Raw genomic sequence first — 19,503 nt, forward strand, 5'->3', positions numbered from 1 at the left:
AATTCAAGTAAATTAGGTAACTGATGGTCATTGCAGACTCGATGGAATAAAGGGCCTGTTTCTGTGTTGTACGCCTAGTTTTATTGAGGAATTTTTATTAACTGAGGTTTCTAACTGACTATTCAATATTTTATGGGAACAAACGTTTGGGACATTTATGATGTTAGAGTAGGAGATTTTTAAAAACAGATGTAATAGCAGGGCACTGCTGATGTTTGTTCACCAAAGAAAGACACAAACTGCTGATGTAACTCAGCGAGTCAGGCAGCATCTCTGGAGAACATGGATAGGAGACGTTTTGGATCGGGACCCTTCCTCAGTATGGTGAAAACATCACCAATCCATGTTCTCGAACAAACCTGCTGTTGGAAATCTGAAATTAAAACGGAAAATGCTGGAAATATTCAGCAGGTCAACAGCTTTGGAAAGAGAAAAATTGTTGATATTTCATGTTGAAGAACTTTCATCCAAACTTCTTGTTGCCAAATGAGCGGAGAGGCCAAAGGAAATATCTCCAAGATGAGGCCAGGGTTGCCAAGATGTTTACAGAATTGCCCTGTTAACAGTTTAATGAAGGCAACTGGAGAAACAAGTGTACATGATATTGTTGTTGAACCCAAAACCAGAAGGGAAATGCTGGAAATGGAATTCCTTTAGGGAGGGAAAATCTGATTTCTTGTTGGATAACCTTTAGGATAACTCGCTGCTTGTTTGTATCAGAAAGTTCTGATGCTCCTTTGCAGAGACGTGGGAGATATTTCCCAGTGATTCTAATGTATGTGAAGAGATGTGAGAAACTCACACAGGAATCCATTAATAAAGAGGCATCTTAATAATTTTACATTTACAATAGTATTTGAATTCTTGTTAATTAAGAATGTGTTCTGCAGTATTTGTGCTTTAGTATATTTCTGGGCCTGATGTACTTGGAAAATATGTGGCAATTCCTCAAAGCATTTAAATGTTTTTAAAGCCTTCAATATCAGTTTCTGATAAACCTTCAAAAATAACATAGCTGGAATTCAAATTATTTCCCTCATTTGGTGATCCTGGCTGACTTGAGGTGCCACCCTCTAGCCCATGTCAAGCAGGTGCCTGCAATGAAGATTCTTCCCACTGTTCTACTGAACTAGTCATCGGAGATATGATGATATATATATTTTTTAAACCACTATACTGATGATGGAAGATGGACACAAAAAGCTGGAATAACTCAGCGGGACAGGCAGTATCTCGGGAGAGAAGGAATGGGTGACATAGAAACATAGAAAATAGGTGCAGGGGGAGGCCATTCAGCTCTTCGACAGGCAGCATCTCTGAAGAGAAGGAATGGGCGACGTTTCAGGTCGAGACCCTTCTTTAGACTGGTTCGGGATGAAGTCTGAAGAAGGGTCCCGACCCGAAACATCACCCATTCCATCTCTTCAGAGATGCTGCCTGTCCCGCTGAGTTACTCCAGCTTTTTGTGTCTACAGTTTAAACCAGCATCTGCAGTTCCTTCTTACACATACTGATAATGTAGTTAGGATGTTTGTGAAAAGCATCAGAGCTGTCAGATCACCACCATTTGATAGGAGGGGGCCTTAGAATGTCTGGTCCAAAAATATCTGGCAATTTCTGGTCCAAAAACAGAAAGTGCTGGAAAAATTCAGCAAGTCAGACATCTTCTCTGGGTCAAGGTTTGGGGCTATGGTCCTTAGAAGGATATCTAGTCCAAGAAAATTCTCTGGCTAGAATAAATGATGGGTTGCCCAGCAGCAAATGCCATGTCGTTAACTTAATCTTGTGCAGCAAGGGGGTGAAAGGTTAGTCTAGTTTATTATTGTCACCTGTACAATGAAAAGCTTTTGTTCGCATAGTATCCAGTCAAAGAAAAGACAAAACGTGATGGCAATCAAAGCGCCCACAGTGCAGAGATAAAGGATACAACATTTAGTGCAAGATAAAGTAAGATTAAAGGTAGTTCAAAGGTCGCAAATGAGGTAAATGGAAGGTCAAGACCACACACAACATCTTTCCTTTCACAAGGGTGACCAAAACTGAACACAATACTGCAAGTGTGGCCTCACCAACATTCCAGTGAGGCCTGACTCAGTGTTTGATGGGATAGTGGGAGAGGGCTTTATCTAACCTGCTCTCTCTGCCACGTGAGAGTCTGACGGGATAGTCCAGGAAGAGTATCTTCAGTATCTGTGATGGAAGTTTTTATTCAGTATTCAATCAGTGCTGTGCTTAATCTGGAAGTTTGATAGATTGGTGGAGGGAGAAAATAGTCTTGTAACTAACCATGCTGCATTTGAACTAGGAGCATTTGGCAGAACGGTAAAATTAAAAATATAACTGCACATGCTGGAAATCTGAAATAAAACCGGAACATGCTCGAAACACTCAGCTGGTCAAGTAGCACTTATAGACAATAGACAATAGACAATAGGTGCAGGAGGAGGCCATTCGGCCCTTCGACCCTTCGAGCCAGCACCGCCATTCAATGTGATCATGACTGATCATTCTCAATCAGTACCCCGTTCCTGCCTTCTCCCCATACCCCCTGACTCCGCTATCCTTAAGAGCTCGCTCACCCCTTATTCTTAAACTGTAGCCCCTTGTTCTGGACTCCCCCAACATTGGGAACATGTTTCCTGCCTCTAACGTGTCCAACCCCTTAATAATCTTATACGTTTCGATAAGATCTCCTCTCATCCTTATAAATTCCAGTGTTTACAAGCCTAGTCGCTCCAGTCTTTCAACATATGACAGTCCCGCCATTCCGGGAATTAACCTAGTAAACCTACACTGCACGCCCTCAATAGCAAGAATATCCTTCCTCATTATGGAAAAAGAAGGAAAATTAATTCTGATGAAATATTGTTGACCTGAAACGTTACATATCTTTCTCTTTTCACAGATGTTGCTTAAACTGCTGAGTTTCCAACCTTTTCTGTTTTTATTTGGCAGGGTGGTGTCGTAGGAGCTACACTTTCTGTCTAACTGATTCTGTCCTTCCCCGAGCATACTCGAGTGATTTAATTTATTTTTTTCCTCCTCATTAAAACGGTCACTGATGGGATAAAAATCGTGCAGATGCGAATTCATTTGAAAACTTGCATCACAATGGGAACAAAATGCCAAAAATGAAAAATTCATGAATATGTAAAAGCTGAATTTTGTTTGTTGCTCATTTTCTCGTTGTGGGCGCAATTGGCAAGGCTGGCGTGTGTCACCCTCTCTGGTGCCCTGAAAAGGTCATCGTGTGCTGAGCCACTTCAGAGGACAGCAAAGAGCAAATGGGTTGGGTCGTACTGGGGTTATATGTAAGCTCAGAACACACACAGATGACATAGAAAATAGGTGCAGGTCGAAGGCCATTCGGCCCTTCTAGCCAGCACCGCCATTCAATATGATCATGGATGATCATCCAGAATCAGTACCCTGTTCCTGCTTTCTCCCCTTGATTCAGTTATCCGTAGAGCTATATCTCTATGGCGCAGCGGTAGAGTTGCTGCCTTACAGCGAATGCAGCGCCGGAGACTCAGGTTCGATCCTGACTATGGGTACTGTACTTCCATCGCCCGGTGCGGCGCGGCCGCGGGACACCATTCTGCTTTAGTTAAACATTTTGTTCAAGATGGCCGCGCCGTTGTGTTTGGCTGCCTGCCACTGTATGTTGTCTTTTTTTTTTTTCCTAATCAGATGTGCAGCACTTTGGTCAACGTGGGTTGTTTTTAAATGTGCTATACAAATAAAATTGACTTGACTTGACTTGACTTGACTTGACACTCTGGCTGATGAGAGGACAGTTCAGTTGTTTAATAACAGCTGGGAAGAAACTATCCCTGATTCTGGTTACATTGGTAGAGGCAAATGAAAACTCAAGAGTTGGTTAGATTAGCCACAATCTTGAGGACCAGGTATCCTGCTCGTTGTTCACATGTCCTTTAGGCGGCATTCTCTTCCTGTTGAGGCTTGCTTATGTAATTGAGGTCCACATGTGTTCTTCATGCTTGTGTCATGGTTACAGGAGCAGTGATGATCTTGCATAGCTGGGAATGTAACGGCTCTGATCTATAATCTTGTCACGAGAATGGTGCCCAATAAATTAATTTTATGTTCTGCGCTCAGTGTCAAATGCATTTTGTGATCAAGCATTGAACTTTCAATGGATCATGATATCATATCATATCATATACATACAGCCGGAAACAGGCCTTTTCGGCCCTCCAAGTCCGTGCCGCCCAGTGATCCCCGTACATTAACATTATCCTACACCCACTAGGGACAATTTTTACATTTACCCAGCCAATTAACCTACATACCTGTACGTCTTTGGAGTGTGGGAGGAAACCGAAGATCTCGGAGTAAACCCACGCAGGTCACGGGGAGAACGTACAAACTCCTTACAGTGCAGCACCCGTAGTCAGGATCGAACCTGAGTCTCCGGCGCTGCATTCGCTGTAAAGCAGCAACTCTACCGCTGCGCTACCGTGTATTTAAAAAAACATGTTCAAACTTAATGGCCTCTATCTTTGCAGAATATTCGGAGAACTATATGTAGCGCTAATGTCAAGTTATTGCAGCTTTCTAATTTCTTATTAATTTAGATCATGTTAGAGTTAGATTTAGCTCTTCAGGCTAAGGGAATCAAGGGTTATGGGGAAAAAGCCAGAAAGGGGTACTGATTTTGGATGATCAGCCATGATCATATTGAATGGCAGTGCTGGCTCGAAGGGCTGAATGCCCTACTCCTGCACCTATTTTCTATGTTTCTATGCTAATCCCATCAATCTTTTATTCTGTGTAATTTTATTTTGATAGTATTTAGAAAGAGAATTTTTGTATGCGAGGCCTGGGCTACAGACGACACAGCTGTCAATGCTGAGATAAGACGGTGGGGAGGGAAAGTAATGATTGATTCCTATTCCAGTGTTTCAACCTCCTCTTATCTGTCATAAATGCTCCTTCCAATATCAGTTTTATATGCTCCATCTCAATTTATCTGGGGTTGTGATGTTTTTGATACTCCTCCACTGCTGCAGTGTGTCCACATGGTAACACGGTTTTCCTTTTATTGGTAAACACATCTTTCCTTTTCAACCGCAGGCAGCCATTTTTATGCTCCAACTCTTTCAGTTGAATTTCAGCAACTGTTCTCTGTGGCTTTGCATGTCTAGTTAATTCTATGTATCATTGTCTAATCCTGGCTGAGAATTATAGGTCCAGTTTTCTAAATGTTGATAACTTTGCCTGGGCTAAAAATGAGATCTGATATCTTAAGGAAAACCAGTGGTTGAGTTATGTTGGAGATTAAGTGATTAGTTTAGCTTCGCAGGTCTCTGGGCCCAGTGGCCAGAGCCATTGGTCTTATTCCAATCTTTTGGGGAACTTAAATAACAGATTTAAAAGATATTTGTGTAGGAAGGAACTGCAGATGCTGGTTTATACTGAAGACAGACACAGAGTGCTGGAGTAACTCAGCGGGTCGGGCAGCATCTCTGGAGTAAAAGGACGAGTGACTTTTCGGGTCGGAACCCTTCTTCAGACCTTCTTCAAAATTAGGAAACAAAACTGCAGATGCTGGTTTAAATCGAAAGGTAGACACAAAATGCTGGAGTAACTCAGCGGGTCAGGCAGCATCTCAGGAGAGAAGGTATGGGTGACATTTCAGGTCGAGACCCTTCTTCAGACTTCAGTCTGCCTGACCTGCTGAGTTACTCCAGCATTTTGTGTCTACCTTATTCAATATAACTTGATTGTTGTAAAACAAATGGTCTCCATTAAAGGGGGGGGGGGGGGGGAGGGAGGGAGCGAGGATCAGCTGCCCTTTACTTACTGATCTGCATATAATTTCAGACTCCCGAATGATGGAGTAACCCAGCGGGTCAGGCAGCATCTCTGGTGAAAAGGAATAAGTGACGTTTCTGAAGAAGAGTCTCGCCTCAAAACATCATCTATTCCTTTTTTTCTAGAGATGTTACCTGACCCGCTGAGTTACTCCAGTATTTTGTGTTTATCTTCTATTTTCAACATTGCTTTGTTGCTTGTACTAGTTCCAGATGCTCCTTTTGACAAAGGGAATCAAGAGACTTCTCTGGTGACAAGATGACTCCAAACTGGTGTGCCTGGTGTGAAAGATTGGGACTGAGACCACACTGACGGGTCCTCGTATCCGATAACTAAGCCAAACAGTTGACTCAGTGATAGGGTGTGGCAGCAAAGAGAGCAGATTAGTATTGTGATGTTTTGGATCATTGATCTGAAGACACGTTTGAATCCCACCATAGCCGGGGAATGCAAATTTAAATAATAATTCTGGATTTTTTTCTCTTAAAAAGCTAGATTCTGCAATGGTGAGCATGCAAACACTTGTTTCCAACGGCAACCCATCAGGTTCATTCGATGTCCTCCAATGAAGGAAATCTGCCATCCTTAGCATTTTTGGCCAGTGTCTGAAGAAGGGTCTTGACCCGAAACATCACCCATTCCTTCTCTCCAGGGATGCTGCCTGTCCTGCTGAGTTACTCCAGCATTTTGTGTCTATCTTCATGTTATTCCAGACCCTGCTTGACTCTCAATTGCCCCTGAACCTAGGAATAAAATGGGGGAGAGCAACAAACACCAGTATTAAAAATTTTCCCCTTCACCTTGAACCTATGTCCTCTGGTCCTCGATTCCCCTATTCTGGGCAAGAGACTCTGTGCGTCTACCCAATCTAATCCTCTCATGATTTTGTACACCTCTATAAGATTGCCCCTCATCTTCCTGCGCTTCAAGGAATAGAAGCCTAGCCTACTCAACCTCTTCCTATAGCTCACACACTCTAATCCTGGCAACATCCTCGTTAATCTTTTCTGAACCCTTTCAAGCTGGACCATATCTTTCCTATAACTTATGTTAACGATTTTAAATGCACTTACATTTTTGAGTGCCATTATTTAACTTTGTCAAGCAACACAGATGAGATGAATAAAATGAATCAAGATGTGCTTATTAACCTTTAAATTTGAGTAAATACTTAGATTCAACATTACTTGTTTGGTAAGGGTGTCGGGGATTATGGGGAGAAGGCAGGAGAATGGGGTTGAGAGGGAAAGATAGATTGTCATGATTGACTATCCTTTCCTTCTCTCCAATTCCTACCATTCCTTCTCTCCAAAGATGCTGCCTGCCCACCTGAGTTACTCCAGCATTTTGTGTCAATGTTCGGTTTAAACCAGCATCTGCAGTTCCTTCCTACACAGTCATGATTAAATGGCGAAGTGGAGTTGATGGGCCGAATGACCTAATTCTCCTCCTGTAAAGTACTTGGCTAATAAAGTATGATTATGATTATGATAAGTTACGGACATTTGTTTCATTCTTGTGTATGATTGCACTCAATGGCATGCAGAACAAGCGTTTCATTGTTATGTTTCATGAGGAAGAAGAAAAATATTGCCAAGAAAGTGGAAAAAAATATTGGTAACAACAATTATTTGTATAGTTCATTTAACTTGGTAAATCCAATCAGTTGCTTTGTAGGAGTGTTGTTGAAGAAAAAGGAGATATTGTGGCATGACCAGTAGTTACGGAGTGATTAAATTCAGAGATGTTTGAGAGTCTGGAATTAAAGGAGTGCAGAAACTTCAGAGGGGTATTATAAAACTAGAGGAACATTTGAAGAAAGGGAGTGACATGCCAATTGAGGCATTTGAAAACAAGGCTAAAAGATTCTGAGGTTGCAGTTCAGTGATGTCTCAAAGTAGTTAATCAAACTTCTCGCATTTCTACATAAATTGCAAATATTTCTATGGTGTGCCATTAATTGCTGTGTTAATAGATATGCTGGCCTGTGTAATCCATTCATAAAGTAAGTCAGTTTAGGTCGTTTTTGAGATTTGTCTGCATATTTTAATTGAACATGCTGATATTCTGCTTTCAAGTAAGACTACCATCTGCTTTAACATCATGAACTTCTATGGCATCGGGTTCCTTTTCAGATAGTATTACTGGGCATCAGCTTTCTCAGCCAGCAAAACAAAATTTTCCTTAAGTTGTGATATTTTTCTTTTTTTACTGAGTTTGAAAAATGTTAAAAGTATAAATTACAGATGTAGCAGACATCTATTTTTTAATTTATAATTTAATTTAGTTTATAATTTTTATGTTTGAGCATATTTGAATGTTATAAGTGCTCTTTTTGTATTTATTTTTCAGAAAACTGGAAAATGTAAATGGGAAACTAGTTTGCTTTAAATAAGAACTGTGTCAGTTAGCTGATCACTCATGTTAAAAAGAAATTCCATTTACAGAAATGTTTATGCTCTAGTAATAAATATTTCCCAGTTTCAAAGCAAGTAACTTCACATTTCCATGATTTATGTCCCAAGTTATTACTTGCTATCCATGGGGAAAATAATCCTGTGAATAGCAACTAACTTGATACTTTTATCTTGCAGTAACCATCACCGTTGGAGGAAAGCAGCATTTGCTTGGTCTATATGATACTGCTGGACAGGTAATGAGAAAGCTGAACTCGATGTTTTACTCGATGTTGGTATTCTTGCATTTAGATATGTTTTTTATTTATTAGATTCATCAATTATGTGCATCATTTGGTATGATGATGTGGTAAATCCAGTTCTATAGTTTAGTTTAGAGATAGAGCACGGAAACAGGCACTTTGGCCCACTGAATCTGCGCCAACCAGTGATCCCCGTGCATTAACAATTTCCTACACACTAGGAACAATTTACCATTTACAGAAGCCAAATTAACCTACTGACCGGCACGTCTTTGGAATGTGGGAGGAAACCGGAGCACGCGGTCACGGGGAGCACGTACTATCTCTGTACAGACAGCACCCATAATCAGGATCAAACCTGGGTCACTGGTAATGTAAGGAAGCAACTCTGCCGCTGCACCACTGTGCGGCCCTGTAATGAAAATGGCATAATTTTAATTGATGAAAACCACTTAGTAAAATAAACTGTTTATTATGACTCATTCCATCAACACGTTTCATAATTTTAAGTACTTCTGCTAGGTCTCATATTACCTTCTATTGAGTCAAAAAAGAGGGACAGAGAAAGAAACTCATACAGAAACAAAATGTACCTCCTTCTTAATTTCCACACTTTTACTCGCTTGCTTTCTCACTTGATCTCTCTGTATCCCTCCTTATATCTCTCTCCATGGCAGTTTGAAATGTTTTGTCTGGAATTGTGCACCATTCTTAAGCTGAAACTTAGCCAATAATTTTGTGAAGACCGATACAATGTACTCAATGAGTATCTCATTCATAAACTGTTATTCCAGAAGGCCTCCTTTCATCTTCCTAATTGATTACATTATAATTTCTATCCTATGTTTGCCACTGATATTTTTTCAAAGTCTCTTGTTTACCTTTTATTTTTGTGTTATAATTTCCCCTGCACTTTTTGGGTTTTCAAATCAATTTTGCACCAGGCATTTGTTTAAGATTTCTTCTTTCTGTTTTGTTTTATTTTATTTTCTTTATTGTCCGGTCAAATATGGTCTTGAGTAAAACACAAAGCGCTGGAAGAACTCAGTGGGCCAGGCAGCGTCTGTGGAGGAAATGATGAGGCTATGTTTGGTCTTGGATGTTGTGTGCAATATGTTGGTCTGTACCTGGACCATCTGTGTCTCAGAAGCATGCTATTAATTCTGTGAGCTGCTGAGTTTGTGCTTGTGGCTGTCGCTGTGGGACAAGAACACCCAGAGAGTTGTGAATCTGTGGAATCACCCAGAGAGTTGTGAATCTGTGGAATTCTCTGCCACAGAAGGCAGTGGAGGCCAATTCACTGGATGTACTCAAGAGAGAGTTAGATATAGCTCTTAGGACTAATGGAATCAAGGGATATGGGGAGAAAGCAGGAACGGGGTATTGATTTTGGATGATCAGCCATGATCATATTGAATGGTGGTGCTGGCTCATAGGGTCGAATGGCCTACTCCTGCACCTATTTTCTATGTTTCTATTGATGGATACCCCATGAGCAGGAGAAGCCAATATATGGCTAAAATACTTGTGTGTGTTGCATTGTTTGAGTGTTAGTGAATGATATGATGCAATCATGTGTTTCAAAGACATCTCCATTCCCACCATGTCCAATCTCTTTTGTGTTCTCATATTGTTCAGTGATGCATTGATATCGTGAGCGGGGAACCTTTCCTTGCTCTGACCCCGTACCATGTCCTCTTGTCCTGCTAAGTGCTGGGACATAAAAGTTGGAAGAGGCCACAGAAGAGTGGCTGGCAAATGGCCAATGCTTCCTAGTGTGAATAAATGGAATGTGTGACTTTCATTTCAGTTAGGTGGTAAACTTGCTCATTTGAAATATGAATCACAGTTTGTATGTCACTGCACTTTTAATTTGAAGAGGTTTTAATGATATGCTCTGCTCTGGTAATGCAATCCAAAACAAAAAGTGCTGGAAACACTGGGCAGTCTGGTCAGCATCTATGAAAAGTGAAACAGTTATTGTTTTAGATTGGAGACCCAGGAGGCCTCTGCTTTATCCAGGTTGCATTTAAATGACTACCTGTCAGAGCCACCCTAAACTGTTCACTCTGGATTTTTTTAAATTGTGACTTAATAATTTATTTGGTTGGGGAAAATGTGTGACTTAGTGGCAAGTTATCTCACCCAAGCTCCCCTATTTATGAGGGAACGTTGTATGAATTTGAAATTAGCTCTACACGTGAACTTTGATGTTTATAGCTTGGAGATTCGTGGACTATTTGGTTGTATAAGCATAACAATTTGGCAGCAGAGTTTTGGATGCCTTTCAAACTAGACCTTTTAATCTTAAAAGCTCATAATTTTAAAAACAAATCTGTAGATTTTTACGCTGCGCTCGTGGACATGTGACCTTTTGCTTGCAGCATAACATTAAATACAAGAGTGGCATTGTAATCTGAAAACTTGCGCTGTCAAATGGTTCAGTTAGCCAGCAAGACACCATTCAATCTCTTTTGTTTGTCCTCCACCCCAGTAGATGGAGTAATCAAATTATTACAGTATTATTCTTTGTGTGGTGCCAATTGATTTGGTACCTAGTCTCATGCAGACGTACCTCCTGTAGATTGATAATAGCATACTTATTTCCAATAGTCCATATTAGGTAAGTAACTTGCAAAATGATTTGAAAATTGCTTTGATGATTCACTTTTTCGTTAAAAGGCAAACTATAAAACAATTAATTTACAATGACACAGAACCCCCGAATAAAAACTGAAAATTCAACATTTACTTAGCGAGTCAGGCAGTGCGAAATATAAATTTTGGTGAATTTGATGAGAAGTCATCGATCTGAAAAATGAACTGTTTCTGCACAAATGCTTCCTAAATGTTGAATATTTCCAACTCTTGTTTTATTTGAAACTGTATCAATATCCATTTACAAAGTAAGATGGTATGGTGAATGATATTTATCAGTTTAATTGTGTGTGAGACATACGGGGAGAAGGCAGGAGAATGGGGTTAGGAGGGAAAGATAGATCAGCCATGATTATATGGTGAAGTGGATGCGATGGGCCGAATGGCCTAATTCTACTCCTATTCCTTATAATTGCCAGTGCAATATTTTGCTTCTATTGTATGTTGTTACTGTTCTGAGAAAATAAAGGCAAATAATCTGAATGCCCCAGCAATTGTTCACTGAGTGGATGTTATCATTGCAACTTAAGAACAACCTGAAAAAGCTGCTTATTTCCAGTGTGCCATAGCATCTTGTTCGTAGACTGATTATGACAAAATGTGTCTGCCACAATAGAATGATGCGCATTGAATGCCTACAATGACAACACTGAGGGCAGGGTTCCAGCCACATGAATACATTCTGTGAAATGTGTAGGAAGGAACTGCAGATGCTGGTTTAAACCGAAGATAGACACAAAATGCTGGAGTAACTCAGCGGGACAGGCAGCATCTCTGGAGAGAAGGAATGGGTGACGTTTCAGGCCCCACGAAACGTCACCCATTCCTTCTCTCCAGAGACGCTGCCTGTCCCACTGAGTTACTGCAGCATTTTGTGTCCACGTTCTGTGAAAGTGATTTGTTAAGTGATTTGCTAAGGCCAATTCTCTGAATACATTCAAGAGAGAGCTAGATAGAGCTCTTAAGGATAGCGGAGTCAGGGGGTATGGAGAGAAGGCAGGAACGGGGTACTGATTGAGAATGATCAGCCAAGATCACATTGAATGGTGGTGCTGGCTCGAAGGGCCGAATGGCCTACTCCTGCACCTATTGTCTATTGTCTATTGTTTTGCTGTTTCAATAATAGAATTGCAAACTGTACGTTGGAATTTATGGCTTTTAATTCTTTTCTCTATCTTAATTTATTCCAGGAGGACTATAATCAGCTGCGACCTTTCTCATATCCAAACACTGATGTGTTTTTGATCTGTTTCTCTGTGGTAAATCCCGCATCTTACCACAACATTCAAGAGGAATGGGTGCCTGAGCTTAAAGCATGCATGCCACATGTGCCTTACGTACTGATTGGAACCCAGGTATGCTAATACCATGGTAGCTGGCTACAAATGTGATTTATATCATTCCTAACCTTTGTTTTCAGAAGAATATTAGTGTAACAAGGGAAGTAATCGGAAAATCGATTGTAATAGCTGGAGACTAATACAGTGAAAAATAACTCTTCTTTGGATATGGAAAAAGTTAGTAACAATACTGCTACACTGAATATCCAGTTGTTTACGAGTTATTCCATGATAACTTTATTTGTATCTTTATGTACAAAAGAATATTGATAAATACTAGTGAAAACGTGGTAAAGTTAAAGTATTTAAAAATGAACGTGAAAGCCTTAACGTGAACGTATTAAATATATTTTTAGATTGATCTAAGAGATGATCCCAAAACATTGGCCCGATTAATTCATATGAAGGAAAAACCTATCACATATGAACAAGGTGTGAAGCTCGCAAAAGAGGTAATTTTTTTCTCACTTTAAGCAATTATACATCAAGCTGGTAAATACTTTCATGAGTAAGATGCATCTCATCTAGATACATTTTTGTCACTGTGACTGTTCATAGTAAAGTTATTAATTTGTGTAATGTCATTGGTGATGGAACTTTCGATACGATGGAACTTTATTTCTTCCAGGGGGGAAACTGATCTGCCGACAGTCATAAGGGGTAGGCCATTTAGAACGGAGATGAGGAAGAACTTTTTCAGTCAGAGGGTGGTGAAGGTGTGGAATTCTCTGCCTCAGAAGGCAGTGGAGGCCAGTTCGTTGGATGCTTTCAAGAGAGAGCTGGATAGAGCTCTTAAGGATAGCGGAGTGAGGGGGTATGGGGAGAAGGCAGGAACGGGGTACTGATTGATAGTGATCAGCCATGATCGCATTGAATGGCGGTGCTGGCTCGAAGGGCTGAATGGCCTACTCCTGCACCTATTGTCTATTGTCTATTGTCTATTAAAATACAAGATACATGAAACATGAAATTAAAGTGACGAGTGGAAATGATTTGGGCTATGCAAAGATTTGGGGATGGGGGAGGGGAGAGGAGGGGGAGGAGTTGACAGTTTGATAGCCACTGTAGCAAATTACTAATTTGTAAGTAACTAGATTTTTCCACAGTGGACTCGGGCACAGCACAGAATACTGGGCAGGTTTTCTGTCGGTTAGCATTCATATTTGTATACATGCTTAAAGTTTTTTTACTGTTTGTAATGGCAGAGAAATGCCAGCAATAACATACTAAAACTTGTACGAGTAAACCAGTGGCGTGATACTGTGGCGCAGTGGGTAGAGCTTTGCCTCACAGCGCTGGAGACCCAGGTGCGATCCTTGCCTTGGGTGCTGTCTGTGTGGAGTTTGCACCTTCTCCCTCTGACCACATAGGGTTCCTCCGGGTGCTCCAGTTTCCTCCCACATCCCAAAGACATACTAGTTTGTAGGTTAATTTGCCTCCTAGTGAATTGTTCCGAGTATGTAGGGAGTGGATATGACAGTGTGATAACCTAAAACTAATGTGAATAGGTGATCAGTGGTCGGCGTGGACTCTGTGGGCCAAAGAGCCTGTTTCCTTGGTGTACATCTAAACTAAACAAAATAATAGAGAATCAAATGCCATTTTCTCATGGAATCCTACTGCACAGAAGGGGACCAGTCTGCCTGAAATATCGGTGTCAGCTCATCGAAAGAATCCTGCAACAATGTTTTTTCCCATACCCAAATCTATTTCTAACTAAAAAACACTATTGTTGTTAACTAGAATACTAGTTTGACATCAGTGCAGATGCTAATTTGGACAAGTGCTGTTTGCAATATAATAATTATTTATGTACACTATGGTCTTGCTCTTTGCAGAATGATGTTGATCCACTTTATTTAGCATTCAAAGAATAATTTGCAGTAAATTCAAAAATCTTCAAATATATTTTAACAGATGCTGTGAGCACTGTTTAAATTTAGAATAACAGCTGTTCTTTGCATGCTATTGAGGCAATGTACAAAGCTTCTGCCTCAAATGACCATTAGAATTTCCAAATTATGACCGATAATTACATCCCGAGTTAGCATTTAAGCGAAGGCAAGAATTATTATTAACTTATTAAACCAAGACAATATAATTGCCCATTTAAAACAAGGGCACATCAGCATTGCTGGTTGGAAATTTAGCCACTTGGATGATTTTTTTGAAAGTGGTAGATGTATGTCTCAACCAGCAACTTAGATTCTCTTTTACATGTTCCATCCACACTCTCAATTTTACTACTGATGCCAGTATAAAGTTTGATGATAAATGTATTTAATAGTAATCACTTTTTTTCAGTGATTAAGCTGCTGCTTCCACTGATTGAAATGTTTACTATTTGTTTTTAATAATGTTAAACACTGACTCCGCTATCCTTAAGAGCTTTATCTAGCTCTCTCTTGAATGCATTCAGAGAATTGGCCTCCACTGCCTTCTGAGGCAGTGAATTCCACAGATTTACAACTCTCTGACTGAAAAATAAATCCTCATCTCCATTCTAAATGGCTTACCCCTTATTCTTAAACTGTGGCCCCTGGTTCTGGACTCCAACATTGGGAACATGTTTCCTGCCTCTAACGTGTCCAACCCCTTAATAATCTTATATGTTTCGATAAGATCCCCTCTCATCCTTCTAAATTCCAGTGTATACAAGCCTAGCTGCTCAACATATGACAGTCCCACCATTCCGGAAATTAACCTAGTAAACCTACACTGCACGCCCTCAATAGCAAGAATATCCTTCCTCAAATTTGGAGACCAAAACTGCACACAGTACTCCAGGTGCAGTCTCACTAGGGCCCTACACAACTGCAGAAGGACCTCTTTGCTCCTCTTGTTGTGAAGGCTAACATTCCATTGGCTTTCTTCACTGCCTGCTGTACCTGCATGCTTCCTTTCAGTGACTGATGCACTAGGACACCCAGATCTCATTGTACGTCCCCTTTTCCTAACTTGACACCATTCAGATAATAATCTGCCTTCTTATTCTTACCACCAAAGTGGATAACCTCACACTTATCCACTTTAAACTGCATCTGCATTGCATCCGCCCATTCACACAACCTGTCCAAGTCACCATGCAACCTCATAGCATCTTCCTCGCAGCTCACACTACCACCCAGCTTTGTATCATCTGCAAATTTGTTAATGGTATTTTTAATCCCTTCATCCAAGTCATTCATGTATATTGTAAATAGCTGCGGTCCCAGCACCGAGCCTTGCGGTACCCCACTAGTCACTGCCTGCCATTCTGAAAGGGACCCATTTATCCCCACACTTTGCTTTCTGTCTGTCAACCAATTCTCTATCCATGTCAGTACCCTACCCCCAATACCATGTGCTCTAATTTTGCCCACTAATCTCCTATGTGGGACTTTGTGGGTCTTTTATAATTAACTCCAGCATCTTCCCCACCACTGATGTCAGACTAACTGGTCTATAATTTCCCATTTTCTCTCTCCCTCCTTTCTTAAAAAGTGGGATAACATTAGCAACCCTCCAATCCACAGGAACTGATCCTGAATCTATAGAACATTGGAAAATGATCACCAATGATCACCAATGCGTCCACAATTTCTAGAGCCACCTCCTTAAGTACTCTGGGATGCAGACCATCAGGCCCTGGGGATTTATCAGCCTTCAGTCCCATCAGTCTACCCAACACCATTTCCTGCCTAATGTGACTCTCCTTCAGTTCCTCTGTCACCCTAGGATCTCTGGCCACTAGAACATCTGGGAGATTGTTTGTATCTTCCTTAGTGAAGACAAATCCAAAGTACCGGTTCAACTCGTCTGCCATTTCCTTGTTCCCCATAATAAATTCCCCTACGTCTGACTTCAAGGGACCCACATTTTCCTTCACTATTTTTTTCCTCTTCACATACCTAAAAAAGCTTTTACTATCCTCCTTTATATTATTGGCTAGCTTACCTTCGTAACTCATCTTTTCTCCGCATATTGCCTTTTTAGTTATCTTCTGTTGCTTTTAAAAGATTCCCAATCCTCTGGATTCCCACTCTTCTTTGCTATGATATACTTCTACTCTTTTATTTTTATGCTGTCCTTGACTGCCCTTGTCAGCCATGGGTGCCTCTTACTCCCCTTAGAATCTTTCCTCCTCTTTCGGATAAATTGATCCTGCAACTTCTGCATTGTTCCCAGGAATACCTGCCATTGCTGTTCCACCGTCTTCCCTACTAGGGTCTCCTTCCAGTTAAATCTGGCCAGCTCCTACCTCATGCCTCTGTAATCCCCTTTGCTATACTGTAATACTGACACTTCCGATTTTCCCTTCTCCCTCTCAATTTGTAGAGTAAAACTTATCATATTGTGATCAATGCATCCTAATGGCTCTTTTACCTTGAGTCCCCCTTATCAGATCAGGTTCATTACACAACAATAAATCCAGAATTGCCTTCTCCCTGGTAGGGTCCAGTACAAGCTGTTTCTAAGAATCCATCTCGGAGGCACTCCACAAACTCCCTTTCCTGGGGTCCAGTACCAACCTGATTTTCCCAGTCTACCAGCATGTTGAAATCTCCCATAACCACTGTAGCATTACATTTGTGACATGGCAATTTTAGCTCTAGATTCAACTTGCACCCTATGTCGAGTCTACTGTTTGGGGGCCTGTAGATAATTCCCATTAGGGTCTTTTTACCCTTACAATTCCTCATTTCTATCCATACTGATTCTACATCTCCTGATTCTATGTCACCTCTTGCAAGGGAGTGAATATCATTCCTTACCAACAGAGCGACCCCACCCCCTCTTCCCACCTGTCTGTCTTTTCTATACGTTGTGTACCCCTGAATATTCAGTTCCCAGCCCTGGTCCTCTTGTAGCCATGTCTCTGTGATTCCCACAACATCATACTTGCCAATGTCTAACTGAGCCTCAAGCTCATCCACTTTATTTAACTTCAGTATTCACCTCCCCTCTCACACCGGTCTCAATTGGCCCTGACTTTACTCTCTTATCCCATCTAGAACTTCCCTTCCCATTTATTCTAGAGTCCTTTGCATTTTCTCCTGTATTCGCTTCCCCTTTAACTCCATCTTCATATTCCCAATTTGTCAACCCCTCCCCCCCCCACTACTTAGTTTAAAGCCACACTAGCAAACCTGCCTGCCAGAATGTTGGTCCCCCTGCTGTTAAGGTGTAACCTGTCCCTTTTGTACAGGTCACCCCTACCCCAGAAGAGATCCCAGTTGTCTAGAAATCTAAATCCCTGCTCCTTGCACCAGCCCCTCAGCCATAAATTCATATCCCCGATCTCTCTGTTCCTGCCCTCACCAGCACGAAGTACAGGCAGCAGTCCAGAGATAACCACCCTCGACGTCCTACTTCTCAGTCTTCTTCCTAACTCTCTAAACTCACGTTGCTGTATCTCCTTCCTCTTCCTGCCGACGTCGTTCGTGCTCACGTGCACAACTACTTCCGGTTGATCGCCTTCCCTCGCTAGGATGTTCTGAAGCCGGTCCGTGATGTCTTGAACCCTGGCACCAGGGAGGCAACAGACCATCCTCAGGTCCCGCCTGCCACCACAGAATCTACTGTCCGTACCTCGGACAATGGAATCACCCACTACTATGGCACTTCCTGACTTCGGTCTCCCCAGTCGAATTTCCTTGCTTGGATTAGAGCTGCCAACCTGTCCGCCATTCGGACTAGAAGCGTCTTCTGCCCCGACAGCTCCCAAGAGGGTGTACCTGTTTGTAATAGGGTCTCCTATAATCCATGTTCACTCCCCCTGAAACGGTCTCTCACCTTCACTCGACCTGAACCCTTGGCATGACAGCCTCACAGTGGGTCCTGTCCAGGAAACTCTCACATTTCCGGATGGCCCTGCGGTCATCCAGCTGCTTTTCCAACTCCACCACACGTCCATTCAGGAGCTGCACCTGGACACAGTTCCTGCAGGTGTAGCTCCCAGAAGCTCCAGCGGTGTCCCTACCTTCCCACACCCTGCAGGAAACACACTGCACCAACTTATCCGCCATTACTTTAATAATAATAATAATAATGCATTACATTTATATAGCGCTTTTCAAACACTCAAAGACGCTTTACAGGGATTACTAGAACATAGAGAAGAAAATAAATAGATAAATAAGTAAACGAACAGAAAAAGGAGACAGAAGGTGAGGTGACAGTCAGTGGTTGAAGGCAGTGCTGAACAGGTGAGACTTCAGTGTTGTTTTGAATGTGGTGAGTGAGGAGGAGTCTCTGACGGTTTGGGGTAGTGAGTTCCAGAGGGTGGGAGCAGCGATGGAGAAAGCCCTGTCCCCCCAGGATCTGAGTTTGGTCCGGATGGGGGGGGACAGGAGGTTGGCAGCAGCAGAGCGGAGGGTGCAGGTGGGAGTGTGTCTGTGGAGGAGGTCAGTCAGGTAGGATGGGGCCAGGTTATGGAGGGCTTTGTAGGTCATGAGGAGGATTTTGTACTGGATTCTCTGGGGGATGGGGAGCCAGTGGAGCTTGTAAAGGACAGGGGTGATATGGTCACGGATCGGGGAGTGGGTGAGTAGACGGGCAGCGGAGTTTTGAATGTATTGAAGTTTACTGATGATTTTTGAGGGTGAGCCATAGAGGAGGCTGTTGCAGTAGTCCAGATGGGAGGTGATGAAGGCGTGGATGAGGGTTTCTGCAGCTGTGGAGGAGAGGGATGGACGGAGAAGGGCGATGTTTTTGAGGTGGAAGAAGGCTGTCTTGGTGATGTGTTTGATGTGTTTGTCGAAGGAGAGGGTTTGATCAAAGATGATTCCAAGATTCCGGATGTGAGGGGAGATGGATACTGGGAGACCATCAATATTGAGGATGAAGTTTTGGGTGGATTTGGTGAGCGTTTTTGGACCAATGATGATGATTTCGGATTTGTTGCAGTTGAGTTTGAGGAAATTTGATTGAAGCCAAGATTTTATTTCAGTGATGCAGTTTGTCAGTGTAGAGTGTGTGGTGGTGGAGATTGACTTGGTGGAGATGAGGAGCTGGATATCATCGGCG

General features: G+C 41.8%; 1 protein-coding gene across 2 annotated transcripts in view; it reads left to right on the top strand.

Annotated features, from left to right (window-relative positions):
- Positions 1-19,503, top strand: part of LOC144597418 (rho-related GTP-binding protein RhoJ-like) — a 43,130-nt gene that overhangs the window by 12,121 nt on the left and 11,506 nt on the right. For both annotated transcript variants that reach the window (XR_013547749.1, XM_078406771.1), the window contains exons 2-4: positions 8,433-8,491; positions 12,346-12,510; positions 12,852-12,947. Coding sequence is in view for 1 of the 2 variants with exons in the window: in XM_078406771.1 (XP_078262897.1) it covers positions 8,433-8,491; positions 12,346-12,510; positions 12,852-12,947 (320 nt within the window). In the remaining variant the exon portion in view is untranslated. The remainder of the gene's footprint in view (positions 1-8,432; positions 8,492-12,345; positions 12,511-12,851; positions 12,948-19,503) is intronic.

The sequence above is a fragment of the Rhinoraja longicauda genome, chromosome 10 (genome assembly GCF_053455715.1).
Source record: "Rhinoraja longicauda isolate Sanriku21f chromosome 10, sRhiLon1.1, whole genome shotgun sequence".
Lineage (NCBI taxonomy): Eukaryota > Metazoa > Chordata > Chondrichthyes > Rajiformes > Arhynchobatidae > Rhinoraja > Rhinoraja longicauda.